The following is a 21,857-nucleotide window of genomic DNA, read 5'->3' as shown; positions in this document are numbered from 1 at the left end:
TTTAACCCAAACTGGATTAAAATACTTGGGGGTTTTAATAACTTTAATTCATCTCTTCAGTTTATTCTGCAGTCCCCTTTGCCTCCTAGAAAGCCCTCACCAAGGTCACTAGAGACCTCTTAATTGCCAAATTTCATGGACTCTTTTCAGCCTTTCTCTGGCATTTGGTCCCAATGCATTCGGCTTTCTAGAAACTTCCCTCTTTGGTGTCTGTGACTCCCTTTCTTCCTGTGTTCTTCCTTGCTCTGTTCATTTCTTAATTTTTTTCTTTCTGAAACGTGTTTGAACAATATTCTCTGTGGCTGGGTGACTGGCCTTCCCTGTAAGTGACCTTTCCCACAGTTTCAGCTGCTCCTGTGCGCTGGGGACTCGCGAGGCCCTCTAGACCTCTCTCGTGAGCTGCACGCCTCATGCCAGCTTTCACTGGACATCCCCACCGGTGCATCTCACGGGCATGGGCATCTCAGCCTTAACATCCTTCAGCCTCAGCTCATCATCCCGCCCGTCCAGAATGCTTTGCTCATGTTCTCTGTCTGGGCAATGTCAGCATCACCCCTGTGAACCGCTCACCCCAAACCTGGGCGTCGTCCTCAGTGCCTTCCCTCACTCTTCTCATGGGATCGTTCCGTCTGATTCTTCCTCTGTAGCGCCTCTCACATCCGTCTTCTTCATGTGTGGCTGTTGTCGCTATTTCTAACCTTTATCATTTCTATTTTGGATTATTCCTTTATTGATTCAAATGACTGTTCAGGAACTTAATTAAAACATATATAGGCCCTGCCCTTAGACATGGTAAGTGATAAGAAAGAAGACAGTTGGGAAGGAGGGAGCCCTACGGGGAGGGTCTCTCTGAGGCCTGCCGCAAGAGTGGGAGCCGGTCAGATGAAGAAGGAACTGCACGAGTGAAGGTTCTGAGGCAGGAAAGAGCTCGGAACCTTCCGGAAGCTGAGTGCAGATGGTGCCTGGAGAGAGAGCCATCAGATGAGGATGGAAAGGTGGTCAGGGCCCAGACCCTGCAGGTCTGGTAGGCTTTGGTGAGGGGAAGCCAGGGTTTTAAGTAGGGTGGGTGGGGGAGGTGATGAGATGTATTTAAATATTAAGAATTTGGCTCTGAATACCATTGGGATCCAGTGTCTGGACTGTAGGACCCCCAGGCACTGGCTCCAGACTGCTGTCTCTGAAACCAGATTAAACCAGTCAAGGTACGAGCAGGGCCAGCTCCCTCTGAAGCCTGGAGGGGATCCTTCCCTGCCTCTCCGGGCTCTGGTATCCTTGGTATCCTTGGCGTGTACTGCCTCAGGCCTCCACTTCCACAGGGCGTTCCTGTGTCCCTCTCTTCACGTGGCCACCTCTTTATTTTTTATTTATTTATTTTTTCACCACTGGTCCCTGTTTTTTTTAACACCTTTATTGTGGTACGGTTCCTGTACAGTAGGCTGCACATATTTCAGATGAACACTGATGAATTCCGATAGACGTCTACACCAGTGAAACCACTACTGCAGTCAAGATAGCTAACATTTCCATCACTCCCCAGGAGGTGCAATTGTCCAGTCCCCAGTGTACCCCTTCCTGCTCCCTTTAACGCCTGATAATTCACATGGCCATCTCTATAAGGACACCTGCCTGGCTGATTCTTAACTTTAGGGACGTGTGTTGTCTTTGTGGCCTTGAATATTACTAATTCTTAAATATTCCAGGGATATTTGAAAAAGAGTATGAGTGATCTCTGTTGGTGCAGTATTAAGTTTGATGTTTATACATTGTTACATATTCTATTAAAACCCTTAACATCCCTAGATCATTTTTGTCTCCTTTCTCTGATAAAGATTGAGAAACATACATTTAAGTTTCCAACTACAATTGTGGTTTTGGTAAGTCTCCTTATATTACTAGAAGGCATTGCTTTATATATCTTAATACTGTTATTCAATACATAGTAGTTTACTCTAGGTAAATCATTGTGTAAAGTATCATTTCTCAACATAAGATAACCTTTTTCTTTAACTCAGTACTCACTGTATAATCACCTTTGTCAGAGGATTATACCACCACTCAACACCTCTTAAAGAATATTTTATCCTGAATGTATGTCTAATACGTATTTTCTCATTCCTTTATTTTTAGCTTCATTTTGAATGGGTCTCATAAAAACTCTAAAGATGCATTTTTAATTTTTTAACCAATATTTAAGACTTTGCCATATAGTGAGTTTAAACTCTTCACAGTTCATGCCTTTGTCAAATTTCTGCCATCTTATTTTTTCCTCTCTTTTTATGCTTTCCCATTACTTTTCATTTTCCTTTTTCTTTTTGTTATATTGGACATCTCTCCTTTGCTTTTAGTTTCTAGTACTTGAGCCTATAGTTTTTCAACTACATTAAGAATAAAATGGTGTCCATAGTTTATTTTGAAATGAGACCATGTTTATAAGATGGCTTTGGTTAGTTTACATGCTGATTAGTTGGCGATGCTGTGATTTTTTTTTCTTCTGGCTTATTTTATGGAAAACTGAATTTAGGAGTTAAGACAAGGGCTAAATAGCAGAAAAAATATATGCACATAGGATATACATGTGTCCTTTACCTTATATTTTTAAAAAATATTTCCTCTCCTTCCTGATTGTCATTTGTTTCATGCTGTAGCTTTTTTTCTTTACAATTAAGTTCATTTAAAGGGTGAATATTACCTTTCAAATGGGGTTTTCCCATTAAGGACTGAAAGGAGAACTCATGTAACAGTCTTATATTTCTATTGCATTTAACAGTATGCAAAATACGTGTTTACATACATTTCTCCAGGTGAACTACACAAAAGTCTGAAATGTTATTATCTCCATTTTCTACATAATGAAACTCAAGGTCAAAAAAGTTAAATAGTTGTCCAAGATCCCAAGACACCGAGACCCACAATTATGAACACAGAGGCTGACTTAAGGATGAAGCAAAGCTGAAACTCAAACCCAAATCGTTCTGACTCCAAATCCCAGGGGTCCTTTAGCTACAGCCTAGATGGACTCATGGTGCAGCTGACTCCTGGAGCGTGTGGAGCTGTTATTTGAAGATGTCCCATGGACCAGCCCACTGCCTGGCACAAGGGAGGGACTGAGTTAATGTCTGCTGATTGAATGAATGTGTTAGAATCCACATCCCTTCAATGCCAGATGGCATTGCTTCTCTGGATGTCCAGCAGGTGGCGCTGCATAACCAAGAGGCTGTATCATTTCCCTTTAAGTGAAGCCATTAAATTCCATACAGGTCCTGAGAATTTCAGAAGCAATCAGTATTAAAAATAGAGGACAGTAAAGGAGATATATTTTTAAATCAGTGGCTAAAATACATATATGTATGTGTATATATGTGTATATACATTGCACATTTATAAATCAAAAAATTTAGCTTATCATAATTTTTTAACAAAAAAACCCACAGGTAAAAAATTCGAGAGTATTCTATATTAATCAGTCAATCTAAAGCTAACTCTAGTTTCACTAATGAAAAAAAATCTATTTAGTAATTGTTTAGTCTAGTTTAGGAAGCCTTCAATACTACTCTTTAGCATGGTATTAGCTTTGGATCCGAAGAAGGCTGTTGTGGAGTACATAGTACATGTCCATCCCTCGGTGGGAGCTGGCAGGGAGCACTCCCCCTGGGGATACTATGAGCCCGTCTTCTGGAGGACAGAGATCACATCTTGCTCATCTTCACATCTAGCACCTTGTCCCATAAATGTGACTGGATTAAAAGTCCAAATCCTTAACTCTGGTCCGATACAGTTTTAAAAGGAGGCAAGTCATGTAACACTGGAAGAGTATTCTTGTCCCAGTGAGTGGGTCATAGGGACAGGTGAGGGAGCCTGCCTGAGGGGACTGGAAGACGTCCCTTCCCCTCTAGATGGGGAGCACGAGCCGTGTGGTTGTGTGCATTTATTGCTCCATTGACTGTTCGAGATGAACTCTGAGACACACTAGTGTTTGGATCACTAGTATCCACTCCTCTCTTTTCATCCTAATTCTCTATGATGCCTGGGTGGGGAGGGGACTAGGTGAGGGAAATACTTTGCTAAATAGCATTTAATCCCTGAAGCACTGAATAGGAGGCTTTAAAAATGCATGTTATGATGCCTGCGGATTATTACAGAATCAACTAAATATTAATTGCTTGCTGGGTATTGAGAACTATGGTCAAAAGAAGTATAAAACTTCTGTGGTCAAAGGAAGTGTTAAAGGGAAATGTTTCTTTCCTCTTGAAGCTTTTTGTCAGCTAATAGTAGGAATTATAGTATATTGTTCCTGCAATTATTAGAGTTCAGAGTGAGACAGCACTCTTTAAAATGCTGAAATTTTTAATAGATTTGTTATAGCAATCTGGTTAAGGAGGAAGAATCACCATTACGGGACATTTAACTGTCAGCCACTGTATTGGATAAGTTTTAATTATTTTTATTTAAGCACCCCAAAAAATCCGATAAGGTAGCTAATTATCCCCATCTCATAGAAGAGGAAACTGAAGCTTGGAAAGTTTGGTCAACTTGCCCAGGTCACATAGCAAGTAAGAGGCATGACCCAGACTCAAACCCTGATCTCCTGTGACGTAGTAGGCCTGCAGATTATCTCCCCACTTTTCTCCAGGACCGTTCCTAATGGGCTGGTATGATCAGCAAGTCTCCATGGCCCAGATGTGGCTTGAGTATGGAGCGTGCCATACAAGATTTGATAGGTAGATGGGAGGCAGATGTGTCTGTGTTAGTCCACATCCCAGAAAGAAAGAGATGGGAGACTCAAGGTGGTAATTAAAGGAAGTTTAACGAAGGGACTGTTTAGGGAAGTGTGGCACTGTTACAAGAGCCAACAGGGGACATGGGGCACTGGGGAACGGTTCCCACCTGCAGGTCTGGAGGGACAAAAGGTGGGAATGGCGTGGCATGAACCTGGTATCGGTGGGGTAGAAGAGACTCCCCCAGCAGCCGCATCCAGGAAGTTAGGGGATGGGAGGTTGGGGAACAAATTCACCTCTCCCTTCTTGCGCCCCTAGATCTCCTGTTTGGCCTCCTATTGGCTGAATTCACTGGAAACCAGAAGGCAGGGGAGCCCGATGGTACTGTCTGTGGAAGTCAGCCTCAGGGCACGGAGCAGGGCCAAGAAGAATGGAGAATTGATCTGGGAACGAACCAAGAATGGGTGCCCGAGCTCTTGTAGGGAGAGTGAGCAACAGGGGCACAGCCGAAGGATGAGGAGCTCGGCGTGGCCTCTGGGGGGGGGGGGGCTTCAGGCTCACTGGCGTGGAGGGTCTGTCCAGGGAGATGGTGGGAGGTGACACTGAAGGGCATGTTGGAAGTCCCAGGTGTCAAGTAGAGGTGTGTGATGGCTTCATTTGATGTTCAGGAATAAGCCAGTCTCGTTTCACATAAGCCAACGTTAATTTATTTCTTTTAAAAGCCAGAGAGCCAGGGAGGTGTCCTGGCAGAAAGGGAAAGGGAAAGAAGGACATTACGCGCGTCCACCAGGAGTGTGTGCGTGAGGCTGCAGCGTCTTGCGGAGTTCACGTGGCTCTGTCTGTCTTCCAGTGACCTACGGGATGATAAGCTCCAGCGTGTACTACTACACCCGGACAATGTCGCAGCTCTTCCTAGACACCCCAGTGTCCAAAACGGAGAAAACTAACTTTAAAACTCTTTCTTCAATGGAAGACTTCTGGAAGGTATTTACAAATGACCTCTTTATCACTAGAAATTGTTCAATGGGCTTCATAATATTCAGGTCAGCGGTATCTACAGGTCCTGCCATGTGCTTAACACTGGGTTGAGATGTTCAAAGTTACGGTGAGTTGTTAGCAATTCCACTGAGACCACGAGGATAGGTGCCTTGCACCGTGCTGAGTGTATCATGTCTTACCTTACTGAACCTCCTTAGTAACCTAATAAGTACCAGTATTATGTGCCAAGTTGTAAATGAAGAAACTAAGATACAGAGTGCTTACACAAGGCTAAAGTGTAAGAAAAATTGGCATTTTTTTCTTGCCTGACAGACTTCCTTGCCCTAGTTGATAATATGCCCTAGTCATTCATAATTCCGTAAATAATCTTCTGAGTATCTCGTAGGATGTAAGCGCCATAAGAGCAGAATTTAATTCTTTTGTCTTGCTTTGTTTTTCGTTTTTGTTTCTTTGTCGATGGTACTGTGTACCCTAGAACAGTGCCTGATACAAGGCAGGCCCAATCTTTCAAAAATCTCTAACATAAAATGCAACCCAGCCCCTCCCCAAATTGTCACAGATTCTAACACAGTGATAGAGGACGAGATATACTATAGGAAAAATATTAAACTGATCTGGAAGACATGCTCAGAATCTAAGAAAACTAGGAAGAAAATTGGAAAGGAAATGATTGCTTCTTCCTGGGGAGATACTTTCTAAAATTCTTATTAAACCCTGGGGTCAGAGCTGTTGATTTTAAAAGTAGAGGAAGTGGATCACAAGAACTAAATACACTAAATAATGCCTAAAAATACTTGGCGTCCAAAACCACCCCTGTGTAATGTGAATCTTTCCCACCTCAGTGGGGTAGGTCATTCCATCTCTATTGGTCGTCTGATAAGGATAAGACACTGAGAAACGACTGGGTCTGTCTTCCCAAGGAGCAAACTAATGAGACACTTCTCACGCTTACACAGTTCCATGATAAGGAAAGCCAGACTCTGAAAATGGAAGGGAGGAAGGAGAGGTGAGGGGTTAGAGAGCTGACCATGTGACAAAATAGGCCAGACAGTTAAAAGGTTGCCTAGAGAGCAGACTGTAATCAGAACTACAGTCTTCTCCTCTCCAGTGGCTATGAACCATGGTTATGTGGGGTGCTGTTTTAATCAGAGAAAATGACAGTGATCGTGGTTGTGCATTTATGCAAGCTCCACCCTCTCCCCAGCCTTCAGTCCTAAAGTAGAAATCAGAGTTGCCATTTACAAAGCATCCACTCTGTGCCAGGTGTGGCCACCAGACAGAAGATAGATATTACAGATGCTCAAGGCCTCACAGCCAGCAAGTAAATGACAGAGCAAGATCCAACCAAATCTGTTCAACGGCAGAACCCACCCTTGTCACTCTCCCGTGTTCGCAGAGTTGCCAGTCTTTTGGTCGTGCAAGCATTCCAGGAAGGAGCAAGGCAGCTGCTGAGCTTGGAGCTTTTCAAAACTGTTGCCTCTGCTTTCAGTTCACAGAAGGCGCCTTACTGGATGGGCTGTACTGGAAGGCGCAGCCCAGCAACAGAACCGAAGCCGACAACCGGAGCTTCATCTACTGCGAGAACCTCCTGTTGGGGGTCCCGCGGATACGGCAGCTCAGAGTCAGAAACGGGTCCTGTTCCATTCCCCAGGACTTGAGAGACGAGATTACCGAGTGCTACGACGTCTACTCTGTCAGCAGTGAAGACAGGGCTCCATTCGGCCCAAGAAATGGAACCGCGTGAGTGTCTGTGGCTCATTCATTCAGTCTCTAACCCCTTCACCAAGGAGAAGATGCCTTCAATGCTTATACTTAAGGCTATGGCCAAACTTCGGTTTCTCAAGTTTTCTCTGCTTTTTACGCCCTTGTAGCTTCTGCATACATGTTTTTCCAAAGACTAAATGGTTGACCATATGACCCATAGGAAAGAAGCTACTTGGGCCTTCGGAGGTTTTTCTAAAATACCTGGATCCTGTTTTTATAGATCCAGTAACACGGTTCATTCAGTTGTTACTAGGACATTTTCTGGTACAGAAAATCTTTTTTATTAACTCTTAGGAATAAGTTTTTGTTCAGAGTACAATTAAAGTGTATAGTAAGCTTACACTTGCAGTTTTTCTGTCTGGTTTAAAGCCTCTCCTCAAATGTCTGTTTATGATTTTGAGTACGTATCTCTGTTGTGCATATTTGCAGGGATTTTTAGTGCTCTTTGGTAACAATACTCAAAACATCTTGTGTATTAGGGGAGGACAGTCATTATTTCTAGAATTACTGTGGTTATTATAAAAAATGAGAGGAGCTCACGGACTTTCCCATGGTGGACCTCTTGGGGCACTGGCCATGGGTGAGTCACTGTGATTAGAACTGTCTTTTAAGTTTGATTAAGCTAATTCTGCCAGTTCATCTGGATCCCTTTCTTGGGAAATGAGATACCAGAATCCAGATTAGTTTACACACGATGGAGGCAAACCCCTTTTTCATAACCAGATTCCTTGTCTATCACCCAGCACACACCCTCTTTAGAACTAGGACCCATAACAAACAGTCAGCATCAGATTTAGACTGAATCCCAAAAGACACTTTTTCCAGACTGTCATAGTGTTTGCTCTCTGGTGCTCATTTTTCTGGTTCCTGCAATGCAAAAGCATACAGTTAAACTCTGGTGCCTTGTCTCATATTTTACTTTAACACATGTCATTGATAAGAGAGATTTAAGCAGCCTCTACTTCATGCTAGTTAAGAAGTGAATCCATACATTATCTCATCTGCTTTTCACAGGACCACTCTGAAACAGGTATCATCTTCATTTCATAGAAGGAAAAATGGAGGCTTACTTACCCAAAGATCACCACTAGTAAATGGAACCAAGCTGGGATTTAACCAGCCTGACTCCAAAACCCATGTTCATTCTATGACACCACATTGCTTCTTCCATATTAATGAAGGTGTTAAGGTACCATCTTGCTGTCCTCGTCTCCCCATCAGTGCTCAAGCTTCTTGAAGGCAGGGACTCTGTTTTGTTCACTGCTGTATTTCCAAAGCCTTGAGCAGTGCCTGGAAGATACAGATGTCCAGAAAACATTGGTTGGATGCGTGATGAATAAGTGATTTCCACTACAGAGTGGGCTTCTGAAGGGGTCCTTCTTCTGTGTGTCAAAACCGTCCTGGTCCTGCAGAGTCTGAGTTACTCCCATTTCTCCTTCCCTTCAATTCCAAACTTATTAAAAGAATAGTCTTCTCTTTTCCATACCATTGATTCACCCCTTAAAACTTAAGCCCTTGCTTTGGACACCTCTCTTGGAAGCCACCAGTGGGTCTGTCCACTTGGCCAATTCACTGGTTGCCGTCTTCCTCAGCCTCTCTGCAGGATGCAGCTGTGTTGATTGCTTGTTCTTTTGACTTTGGTGACTGACACTAAACTTTGGTTTCTCCTATTTCTGCATCCCCCTTCTCTCTCATGCCCAGGTTCCATAGTCAGATCTCTCTCTTTTCTTTCTTTATACTCTTTCCCTTGATGTTCAGATGGCTTACACTCTCGTCTCTATTTGACGATTCATCATTTCTTCAACAAATATACTGCGCGTTAGCATGTGGGCATGTTCCCAGTAAGGTCTCCCTTTTCTAGAAATGGTGCTGGCCGGAGTGACAACACAGCAGTAAACAAAACAGGTGCAAACCCTCTGTCTTAGCAGAGCTTACGTTCTAGTGATAGAAGACAGGTCTGTCTGCTGCCCATCTGTCCCACCAGCTCCCATAATTCAATATGCCCCAAACCCTCAGTTTTTGCAGGGACAGCTAACCAGCTATATCAGGGGCCCCAGGACCACCCCTAGGTTCAGTAATTTGCTAGAAGGGCTCACATATATATATTTGCTAGAAGGATTCAGCATATATTCATAGCTAAGTTTTATTGCAGAGAAAGGATATGTGCAAGAAGCTACAGAGGGACAGGCACGTGGGGCAAAGCCTGCAGAAAACCAAGTGCCAGCTTCCTAAAGTCTTCTCCCAGCGAGCCACACAGGACGGGCTTCATCCCCCCCAAAACAAGTTGTGACAACATGTAGAAAATGTCCGAGAAGCTCATCAGAGACCAGAGTGTCTACTAGGTGCTGGTCACACAGGCAGCTTCTGCCTAGCACGTCCCCAGATCTCAAACTCCCGGGGGGAAGCAGGCATTTGGCTTAGGCCACTTGGTTTGTACCGACAGCATCTGCACAGTGAGCCGCTCTTTCTACGTACAGGAAGTTTGATATCAGTGTAGGGAGTCATTCATCACTCAAGTTCCAGACGTCAGCCAAGATCCAACCTTGCGAGCAGGCCTTGTGAAGGAAGGGGGGTCTCACACCCGCTGTGTTAACTCTTGCCCGCCCGGGAGCCCGCTGTTTCTTACCACCCCAGCCACCAGAGTAACCCAGTTCTGTGCCTGCCAGAGACCTCCTCTGCCCCTCACCATCTGACCACAGTCTGCCTTTCAGCCTTCTTTTCCTCATCATTTGGGAGCCAACCCAAACCACTGCCGGCTGCCCTGTCCTTCTCTGGCCCTGCCTGGCTCAGGCCTGCAAACACCCTCCCCAGCCACCTGTGTAAGTCTGAATCCTGCTTGCCTTTCACAGCCCGGGTCTAGCACGGCTTCTTCCCAGGCCTTCTCTGCATCACCTGTCCCGTGGCTGGACCTGCAAGGAAGGTCAGCTTTCCTCTGATGGGCCTGAGCAATTTCTCTGTGCATCTCTGTTGGTTCTTGTATCATCTACCTTAAGGTTTATTTTCATCATTTAATTACAACTTTTCTCTCCCTGCTTATCATTTTGGGAGAGAAAAAATCTTGGTTCATCTTTATATCCTCATTAATGCCCGAGAAGCATCTGGTTCCTGAGAGCCTCTGTAGATATTGGTGGATTACGTTCCCAGATGCTGTATGGAGTCGTACTTAGTTCAGTTGCTGACAGTGACTTGATGAACTTGTACCTTTTTTGGCTGCAATTTTTTGGGTGCCTAGAATCATCATAATTCCTAAGTCACCCCAGGAAGGCAAACATCAACTGAGGGCTGAGAGCTCAGGCCTCTGGAGACAGACAGTTCTGGTGTGGGTTCCTGACTCTCCCTTCAAAAGATTTGAGATTGAGTTGACCTAAGCCTCAGGGCCCTTATTCCTAAAGTGGGGATAATAAGTGTGAAAATTATGGAAGAAAGCACTTGCAAAGCATCACGGCAAGCACATTACCCTGCTTGATGAGACTTATATTTATTTATTACACACTGTATCTTACCAGGAACCAACTGTCTTTGTAAGTGCCCCAAATGTTCCACTGATTTACCTGTTTGTTTTGTTTTTTGATTAGTTGGATCTACACAAGTGAAAAAGACTTGAATGGGAGCAGCCACTGGGGAATGATTGCAACATATAGTGGAGCTGGCTACTACCTGGATTTGTCAAGGACAAGAGAAGAAACAGCTGCTCAGGTTGCTAACCTCAAGAAAAATGGCTGGCTGGACCGAGGAACCAGGGCAACTTTTATTGATTTTTCAGTGTACAACGCCAACATTAACCTGTTCTGTGTGATCAGGTGTGTACAAGGGGCACTCATCCCCCAACTCCTGTGTGTTTGTATGTACATCCTAGTCTGGAGAAAGGCCAGAAAACCATTGCCTGCAGTTGGCTAAAAGAGAATGTCAAGGATCAGAGCCAATAGCAACAAGGGGTGAAAACCAAAAGCTTATTGGCAGAGGGATATCTTGTGGGAAAGAAGTTGGGATCCTTGAATGTTGAGTTGGGAAGAATCTTAAGTCTGGTTTATCCCAAAGCTGGAACCTTCCCACTGTGTTTCGCTAACCTCTATCCTTTCCCATTATGAGGCTGACCAGTGCTCCATGCTCCATTCCCAAGCCCCTCGGCCATCAAATCTTGACTCATTTCCCTGAATTTCCTACTCTCAGTTGATGCCCACGCTATTTGGACACAGGCACAGTAGTCAGGGGCTATGCCTGGGTAAGTAAGATACCCGGTACCTGCTCACGTTCAGGATTTACCAAAGGTGCCTAAAGTTCCTTCTACAGATTCTGTGATGTTACCATTATGACCACTCGTGATAGTGAGGAAACTGACAAAGATCCCACCAGCTTGTCTGGGGCCTTTTGTTCATTCATTCAGGAAACATTTATTGGACACTTAATACATTCCAGGCACTGTTCAAGGCTCCTGGGACACATCAGTGAATAGAATAAAGGTCCCCACCCTTGCAGAGCTTGCGTTCAACCAGGAGGAAATCATAGATGATAAACAATAAATAAAAGAAACAAATTAGTTAAATAGCATGATAGAAGGTGATATGCACTATTAATAAAGTAGAACAAGGCAAGGTGGATCCAGAGTTCACCTGCTTTCTTCCTCCTGGTGAACATGGTGACAACACCCAAACGTTGCCAACATGAATTATTGCACATATATTTACTCACCAAATAAGAAGGATACATTCTTGTAATATCCTTATTTTGTGATTATTTTTGAGGCTAAGCTCAACTCTGCATTACATAGCCCACTGGATTGTCCCAGTTCCTATTTCTAACGACTTTTGCAGAAAATAATATCACATTAAATCAAGTAGTAGTTATTACTAGAAATGAATGAAAATCTATTGCGATTATTAGTGAACTTTTCCTAATGATTCCAGCGAGAACAGGAAGAGATTAAAAGCAGGCTGGCAACTCTGATTGACATTTAAGGAAATACCTGTTTATAGAAAATATAGATGAGTGTGTCTTGCACTTCCTCCCCATACTTTAAGAGTGAATTCTGTCAAGGCAGTTACTTCATTTCTATGTGTTGTCTCAGTCTCTGGAGGGGATGACGATGCAGAACCAGGATGGGTGGAGAGAAATGACTCAGCACAGAAGCCACTTCCTGCCCTCGTGAGTTCACACGGAGGCTGTCACGAGGCTCAGTATTACTCTTCTGAGTTTGTGGCTCTTGCCCCTACTCTCCAACACATCCAATAGGAAGAAAACAGAAGATTGATAGTGCAGAGGAAGGAAAATGTGTCACGCCTCTTTGCCCAGTACTCATTTGCTGTAGTCCCTGCCTGTACTTGACTATGGCTCATGCTTGAGCCCGAGACACTCAGGTTCTAGGAGTCACTACACATCCTGTGTTGGGAGAGGCAGTTAAGCCTAATCGCTGACTGCAGGTCTTTTAAAAGTCTTGAAATTAAGGATCTAGAGATTAAATTTCTAGTGTGATAGCGAAGTTGTACCTTAAGTGAATCATTTAACTTTCTCAGCATGACAGCTCCAAGTGGGAATTTGGCAAGAAGCAGCTTCACTTCTGTTACGGTAAAGTACTAAAGATCAGTGCCAAAAGTATGAATGTTAAAACATACATTTTATTGTTTCAGACAATCAGACATTTACTGAGCACCGATCCACTATAAGGTTCTGGGAAGGGTAGCAATAAGTATCCGCTCGGCAAATTATTTGAAGCTGGTTAAGGGTTATCAAAAACATGAATGAAAAACTCAGTCCCTATCTTTATACGTGTATGAAATAGACATGCTACTTCTCAACCAGACCGTGCATGTTTTGAATGATGACATATCTGTCTGTGTCCTTCATTGCCCATCTAAATGACTTGCATTTAATAGAAGTCCTAGAAAGGCTTATTTGTTGCTTAACTTCTATTTAAAAAAAAAAGTATACAACATTTTGAACTGTATACATACCAGAAAGTTAAACTGGAGACTGAGGAGAAATAATCTCTGGTCTGAGAGGCCTTGGGAAGCATCCTTCCTTTTGTGGCACAAAATTCTACACATATGGAGTCGCTGACTGTGATAAAACAACATTTGCCACTCGTTTGGGGTGATTTGTGGTCCCAGTTGTACTTCCTTTGAGGACAGGGACGGAACAGTCGCTGTCCTTGCCTGGCTGCATCCATGTGTTGTTGTTGTTGTTGTTACTGTTTTCATTGTTCTTATTGCAACACAGGTTATTGGTCGAATTCCCGGCAACAGGCGGTGTGATTCCATCTTGGCAGTTTCAGCCTGTAAAGCTGATCCGATATGTCACGACTTTTGATTTCTTCCTGGCAGCCTGTGAGATCATCTTTTGCTTCTTTATCCTTTACTATGTGGTGGAAGAGATACTGGAAATTCGGATTCACAGGCTACACTATTTCAGGAGTTTCTGGAATTGTCTGGATGTGGTGATCATTGTGGTAGGTTCGAGAACAACACCAAATTCCCTACTCTGTTATTAAAACATGTTAGTTAGTCTTTGCTCTCCTCGGTGTTGTGGGTCTTGATAGTCCTGAAGGGGAATCTGAAGGTTCTCCTTTATGATATCAACTTCAGTGTTACTAATTATTTTCTCATTTTGCGTGAATAACTCTTCTGAATATAGAAGTGGGGGGTGGCATTCACAGTAAGCTCTCACTTAGCCACACTAATAACAAGAATAACTTAGGAAATCACGTTTGGCTTGGGCATGCCATTTGAGAAGTGAGGGAGACAACAATGTTCTGTTTATTCTGTTCTTTGCTAATGATACTTTTCTTCAACTGCTAACAAAAATCAGTTTATGTTTTTCTGCACATGTGTAAAGTTATGGCCAAAAAAAAAAAATCCAGAAAATATTGGAGGTGGCAGCTCCCTGCAGTTTAAAATAGCACTATTTGCAGGAAATTTTAAACTGCAGGGAGGTTTCTATATGAGGTACAAGAAACTCATAAAGCAGAGTTATGATCGAGTTAAGACTATGACACCTCGCTGCCTGCCCGTGACTCTATGATAACTTCCAACACCTGTTCAAGACAGTTTCTCTTCAGCATCATCTTAATCATTTCCTCCCAGAGGTCTCAGTGTAAAAATGTGTTTTTGCAAGCTTTTCTACCTTTGGCAATAACACAGAATCTTTTGCATTTAAGCGTATAAGCATATTAGGGGGGGAGGGTGTAGCTCAAGTGGTAGAGCGTGTGCTTAGCATGCATGAGGTCCTGGGTTCAATCCCCAGTACCTCCTCTAAAAATAAATAAACTTAATTACCTTCCCCCACCAAAAAAAATTATGAAGTTGGATAAATTGTAATAGCTTTGTATCCTAAGAGACCATTAATTAGCATGAGTTAATCATTTAAAAAATTAAGCATATAAGCTTATAATGACATGCTTAATTGTTACAGCTTAAAAGTCCACCATCCTTTCCACTGTCCAATGACAGAGCTGCCCCTCTGAAATCTTAGTAAGTGGGGCATTACTCTTTGGGCACTCTGTCTTCTATTATCCTCCTTCTTGACCAATATTCTTTTCCCCCAACCAAAAATTCATTTGGCTTTGTGAAGCACTGACATCAAATCATTATCAAATCATCACTAGAATTGGTTGGTAAAATGTAGAAAACATGTTATTTAATTTGTTTTATATGTTATTAAACATAGAAAATATGTTACTCATAGGTAAGTAAAAGAATAAGAACATAAAAACTATATACATGTATATTGCATGGCAGTAACAATATTAATAGGAGCAGTAATAATAATAATAATGATAGCTAACAATTTAGAAACAATCTTGCTAAGCACAGTTCCAAGTACTTTTCTTATACAGAAGTTCACTGAATCCTCACAATAGCCCTCTTAACTACACTGCCCCTCTAGCCACATCCATGTGTACTTTAGAAATAACTTTTACACAAACGAGCATTCCTATAGAGTACAAGCGGGGACCCCTTCTGGCCCTGGTGCAGTTAGAAGTGCATCCTTCCCTTCACGGTGGCCGTGTAACATCACACAGTTCCTGTAGCTAAACTCTTGATACCCAAATTCTCAATGTGCTAACAGTAGACAGCGTTAAGAAGAATTTCAGTATTTAAGGAGACACTAGAAATCATTTTTCATAATATTTCTGTACTTCATGATGGCAGAATGCAGTCCATATACATTGAAAATTATCCTAGGAAACAATTATTGTTTGGAGCCCTAAGGAAACAAACCCTGCTTTTTTAGTTTACATGGATTTATTTATATGTTGGTCACTGAGAATAGTGGTAAAAAGGTGAGGGTGATATTATGCTAATTAGTAAGTTTTCCCCTTTCTTAAGCAAATACCTTCAGTGTCAACAAAAGACTAGTCAGTGGCATTCAGCTTCTTTGATTACGTACACACATCAGTGAAAACTTTTATGACGCACCCTAATGTATTTTTATTTATAAAGTGTGTGTGTGTGTGTGTGTGTAGTGGTGTAATAGGTACATTTATGAAAACATATCCAACATAGAATTTGAAATATTGGGATAAAAATAAATACAAATAGAATTCTAACAGTTTCTTATCACCTGCCTAGAAGTTTTAATATTTTCTTCCCACACCTCAGTGAATTGCCTTGTACCCACTTTGAAGATCGCTGGAAAAATAGCTGATGGTGTGGAAATTGAGGAAGTTTCTTAGCCCAGCAGCCACAGAATTTTGCAAGTATTTCTTTGAAAACTTGCTTCACTCTGCTACTTTTCTTATTTTTTTTTAACTCTTAGTGCTGCCAAGACAACAATTCAGACAGTCTGCTGTCATCAGAACAAGGAACGGCTACAGGAGTCCCACTTCTCCTCTGAAACCTTCTCTGACCCTGTAGAAATAGGACGTGCTTTCTGCGCATCCCCCCAAATAACCCCAACGCTCCACTAGACCTTCAGCCCTGTGAAAAGAACTGAGGCTGAAGTACACCTGAAACTTGAAAAGAAAGTATACCCTAAATATAAATATAACATCTCAGAATCACTTTGCAATTATGGGCTTACTTCACATCAACCATTTGTCCCAAGCAATAGTCTTTCAAAACTAGCAGAGTTATTGAAAAAAGAAGACTGTGAGGAAATCTAAATTCAAATAATTTTGTTGGTTGGTAGATTTCACAGGGTGAAAATGAGTAATTCATTTACCTAACAAATCTTTTCTGAGCACCTACTATGTGCCTGGCATTGTTATAGGCACTGGGGATATAGGGATGAACAAAACAACCAAATCCCTGCCTTCATGAAGCTTATGTCAAGGAAAGAAAGTTCTTTTGTAGATAGGGATGCAAAACCCAAAGGAAACTCAGAGAAGTAACAACCCAAATGCTCAAAAAAATCTCTTTTTTCCTCTCTTCTCTCTCATTCTCTATTTTGAAGGAAAATCCTCAAGGAAAATTTAGTATATTAATATGGTATTGATATTGTATAAATTGACCGTATATTCCATATTTTTATAAACATTTGCCCTGTGCAAAGCAAAAACAAGGGTACCTAATGAGAGTTGGGTAAAGGGTTATTGTTGGATTCAGTCCATCAGCCCTTTTCTCTCAGTGAAGTCCATTAGAAAAACATTTTCAGTATATTCCAGAGAGCTCAAAGGGAATATTCCCACCCCCAGCACAAAAATACAAGGTTAGGTCTGGGAATCCTACACAAAGAAGAAAAGGGAAGTGGTGAGGTTGGCTTTTTCAGCTGTGGTTGGCAGCCAGGCAGGTCTCTGCTCTGACAGTCACCAGGATAGCTATCTCAAGAAGGGCTAATGAAGTGGCCTCTGACCTTCTTCCCTGAGAAGAGAGAGAGGATGGACAGCAAAGGTCACAGCACCTCCCACAGCCCACCTGCTGTGGATTCAGATCCCACATGAGGGCAAGGTGGCTACAGTTAAGCCCTAGCACGTTCCACACATACCTGCTAATCCAGTGGTGACGGATGCAAGTAGCGCCCACGTTCCCCTTGGATCTGGTTTTATAGCCCAGAACCAAAGCAGATGTGAAAGTTATATGGTCATGAATTAAGGGACAGAAGCAAGCAAGAGGGAAAGCCTGGGCTCACATGTTCCCACCGCAAGTCTTCTCGAGCCCTCTGTGCCCAGCGTTCCCACCAGCCTTTCAGACCAAGCTCATCCTTCCCTCTTAGGAGCACTCCTTTTAATACATCTTGTTGCACCCTGCACCTGTGTTGTGCGCTGCCAACTCCTTAGAAGGTTTTTGTATTATTTGTCTTTCTGTGTGTTTATCTGCTCTTGAACCACAGCATAAGTTTTCCGAGGACAAGGTTTGGAGTTTTTACTTCTGTTTTTTCCTCTTGATGTCTAGCACAGTATTGTGTATTTATTGAATAAAGGAAAGAATAGATGGCTAGAAAGTGGGAAAAAAACAAAAACAGAAAGCAAAATGAAGGCTGAGAAAAGCAGAAGGGTGGAAAGTGATTTAAATGAGGGTAGCATTAAAAACAAGGCATTCCTGATTGAGTTTTATTTTGTAACATAGTGACGTCTCTTGAATGTGTGCACGCACACGTGTACACACGTGCACTCACTGAATATCTGTCTATTCCTAACTCAGGAAGTGCAAGCAATATATTTACAGCAGTGCTCAATGCTTTCCTTCCGTGTAAGTGACTGTTATAAATGCCATTGGTTGAGTAGAATGGTGAGCCCTAGAATGAATACATTGGTGAAGAAAAATAAACTAGTTGTTTTAAGGTAAGTTATATATTTCTAAAATGCTGTAATAATATGTAAACCTTTTGTTTTCCAGCTATCCGTGATAGCTATAGGAATTAACATATATAGAGTATCAAATGTGGAGGTGCTACTGCAGTTTCTAGAAGATCAAAATACTTTCCCCAACTTTGAGAATCTGGCGTACTGGCAAATACAGTTCAACAACATAGCAGCTGTCATAGTATTCTTTGTCTGGATTAAGGTAATTTATGAATCTCATGTTCAGATTTTTTTAATATCTTTTTCGTCTTTTATTAACCTGAGTCACACAAAAGGCTGAAGGACTTGAATTTATTTTTGTGGCCAAATTTAAGGAGCCAGCACAAGCTGCTCCAGGTTTTATAAGTAAAGTAAACCAGCAGGACTCATGTGACTGTTCATCTCACTGAGAATGGGACTCCCTGCTGCCTGCATTCTTGCTAGACCTGTCTTTGCAGGTTTCCTTCAACAGATGCATGAAGAGATCTTTTCAGGGTGTCAGCTGGGCCTGGGGCCCCTGGCTACACTGACACAGAGACATGTTCGAGTTTCACTGGACATGGGGTGACCAGGTGACGGAAGTGGAACTAAGAGACAGAAGGGAAAGAGAGAGACACTGCACTGGAAACCTTGTCTGGAAGGATTGCCTCTTTTCCAGGTGGAAGCCATAGGGAGGCTTTACCTGGAATTGACATTGGGACAAACAGCTCTTCTGAGCAGTACCTTAATGACTCATTTCCTTCTTTTCCCAAGACGTCATGTGCATTTCCATGTATGTGAAAGCTTAGGTCATTTCATACACAATGAGCCTCAATTCTGGCGATGCAGGAAATTTCAGTAATTCTGAGGCAGCTACCAGCCTGTCCCAAGTTAAGCTCTATGACTGTACCATCCAGATAGTAGCCACGAGCCACAAGTGGCTATTTAGATTTTAATTTGAATGCATTAAAATTACATGCAGTGAAACATTCAGTTCCTCAGCCACTCTGGCCACATTTTAAGTACTCAGTGCCTTACGTGGCCAGTGGCTACTCTATTAGACAGTGGAAATACAGAGCATTTCCATCATCACAGAAAGTTCTGTTGAACAGCACCAGTCTAGAAGGTCCTTTCCGACAGTTATTTATTTTTTGATGTAGTATTCACAGTGGGAAAGCCTGGGATTTATCAGAGGGCATAGACCTCATTCTGTATCTCTCGTGCTGTTTATTCAGTCACACGTTTCTTCAGGAGAAACCATCACTAATGTGCCAAACCTTTATCACAAAACAGTCGTAATAATCAAGATCTTACAGAAATATTGCTAGGAATGGTATTAAGTAATGCGATTACAACAACTGTCAAACACAATTTGTTGTGGCCAGAAACAGTTTAGAAGAGGTCTTTAAGTAAAATTCTGGAGATTTCCTTTCAATGTGTGCTCCAGGCTGGGTGTCTTATTTAGTGCTTCCCTTATAAATATCTTGCCCCCCAAACATCAGGAACCATTAAGTTCTCTTAAGGCAGGGAGGGGAACTCAGCTTATAACACACCTCCCCACGTGCTTCCACCAAGGCTTCTTGCTAGAGCTGTGCAGGTTACGTGCCCTCCGGGCTGGAACTGCAAACCTGGGCAGCCGTCCTCCGTGCCTTGTCTATGGAAGTGCACTCTGTGGCTTTGCAGTCAGACAGAGCGGGGTTCAAATCCCCGCTCCGAGCCCTAGGCTGACTCCTGCAATAGAATACCAGTATTTCAGTCATCACAGTGTACATCAGCCTGGTACATGGTCAAAGCACAATAAATGACAATAATCAGTAATTAATTAATAATATGTAATAAGTATTTTCCTGGAGTTATTTTAAACTAGTTTTCATTTGTGGGGTTTTTTTTCCTCTCTCTTTTATTTTAATCTTTCTTGGGGAAAAATATCTCTAGTCATTTTAATTATAACCAGATCTGTTTTCACTGTATTTTAACTCATCATGTAAAATATAAGTGACAGGAGCAGAAGCTTTGCTCTGTTCCCTGCTGTATTCCCAGCTCCAAGAACAGTGCCTGGTACATGATAGTCCCTCAGCAAATACTTTGTGAATGAGAAAATAGAAGCTGCTGGAGTTGGAAAAAAAAAAGAGATATTTTCCTTTTTTCCTTTTCTGTGTATCCCTTCCCTCTCTTTTACAGCTCTTCAAATTCATCAGCTTTAATAGGACCATGAGTCAGCTCTCCACAACCATGTCTCCACGTGCCAAGTCATTTTTCTCCTCTTTCATTTTCTTTTTGTTGTGAAATATACTTAATAAAATTTGCCATTGTAACCACTTTTAAGTGTATGATTCAGTGGCTTTAAGTCCCTTCACAGTGTTGTGCAACCATCCCCGACTGTGCATTTCCAGAACTTTTTCATCATCCAGCTGCAACCTTTTTATCCATTAAACACTAACTCCCCATTTACCCCTCCCCACAACCCCTGGTAACCTCTGTTCTCCCTTCTGTCTCTGAATTAACCCACGCTGGGTACCTCATATAAGTGGAATCGTGCAATATTTGTCTTTTTGTGTCTGGCTTCTTTAACTTAGCAGTGTGTTCAGGGTTCATTCGTGCTGTAGCATGAGTGAGAATTTCATTCCTTTATAGGCCTGAGTAATGAATGTTTCACCGTGTGTATTTACCACCCTTCATGTGCCCATTCATCTGTGTATCCCTTCCCTCTCTTTCAGCTCTTCAAATTCATCAACTTTAACAGGACCATGAGTCAGCTCTCCACAACCATGTCTCGGTGCGCCAAAGATCTCTTTGGCTTTGCGATCATGTTCTTCATTATTTTCTTAGCGTATGCTCAGTTGGCATACCTTGTCTTTGGCACTCAGGTTGATGACTTCAGTACCTTCCAAGAGTGTATGTAAGTAAACATGAAATTAAGAAGAAAAATTTATCAGATATCACTGCCTTCTAAAGGATAAAGAAATCTTCATAGTTGCTACTTAACTACCAACTGTTTAAAAGTAGTTTTTATAAATGATAATTTTTTTAAACAAGAATTAATTCTCTTTCCCAGAAACATTGACCCACCAATGCAAAGATGACCGTGCATTCTGAAATGCTAATGGTTAAGATACAGCCCTAAAGTAGTAAGATATAGAAGAACAGCTATCATGAACCAACTCTGTTCCAAAGACTGAGGTCTTCTGAGCACCAAATGCAGAGCATTTCAGAGACCATTTGCCTACATTTTTATTCCTATTAAATATTATCACCATATATGTCAAACTTCAGCTTATTTTCTAAGGGGAGAAGAAAAGGTTTCTAATAGTCTGGGAGAAGCTCAAACCAACACAGGAATTTTCAGTCTTTTTCCAGAGTCCTCAAATATGATGTTAAAAACAGGTAAAGTAGTCAGTATCAGACTTCCATGCCCTTCAGAAAGGAGTTAGGAAAGAATCTGATCATCGTAACAGAAATTAATGGGGCTTTGTACACGAGGATCCCTAATTACTGTTGTTGTTTGATTAAAGTCAGGAATGGAAATAATTTTACTGATTAAGACCCAGTTTGGCAACATATAGCATCTCTTGAGCCCACTCTAAGTGCATTGAGAATATTGGTTCTTCACACACATATAGTTTTGGCTGTCCTTAAAAAAATTTTTTTTGAAGGGGGCAGGTAATTTGGTTTACTTAGTTATTCTT

General features: G+C 42.1%; 1 protein-coding gene across 2 annotated transcripts in view; it reads left to right on the top strand.

The window, feature by feature from the left end:
• PKD2 (polycystin 2, transient receptor potential cation channel) overlaps positions 1–21,857 on the top strand; it is a 50,467-nt gene that overhangs the window by 13,873 nt on the left and 14,737 nt on the right. For both annotated transcript variants that reach the window (XM_032498322.1, XM_014551297.2), the window contains exons 3-8: positions 5,566–5,699; positions 7,204–7,454; positions 11,054–11,278; positions 13,692–13,920; positions 18,248–18,415; positions 20,889–21,070. In XM_032498322.1, the coding sequence (XP_032354213.1) occupies positions 5,566–5,699; positions 7,204–7,454; positions 11,054–11,278; positions 13,692–13,920; positions 18,248–18,415; positions 20,889–21,070 (1,189 nt within the window). The remainder of the gene's footprint in view (positions 1–5,565; positions 5,700–7,203; positions 7,455–11,053; positions 11,279–13,691; positions 13,921–18,247; positions 18,416–20,888; positions 21,071–21,857) is intronic.

The sequence above is a fragment of the Camelus ferus genome, chromosome 2, assembly GCF_009834535.1.
Source record: "Camelus ferus isolate YT-003-E chromosome 2, BCGSAC_Cfer_1.0, whole genome shotgun sequence".
Taxonomy (NCBI): domain Eukaryota; kingdom Metazoa; phylum Chordata; class Mammalia; order Artiodactyla; family Camelidae; genus Camelus; species Camelus ferus.
The sequence above is the reverse complement of the archived record's forward strand: the minus strand, read 5'-3'. Positions and strand labels throughout refer to the sequence as shown.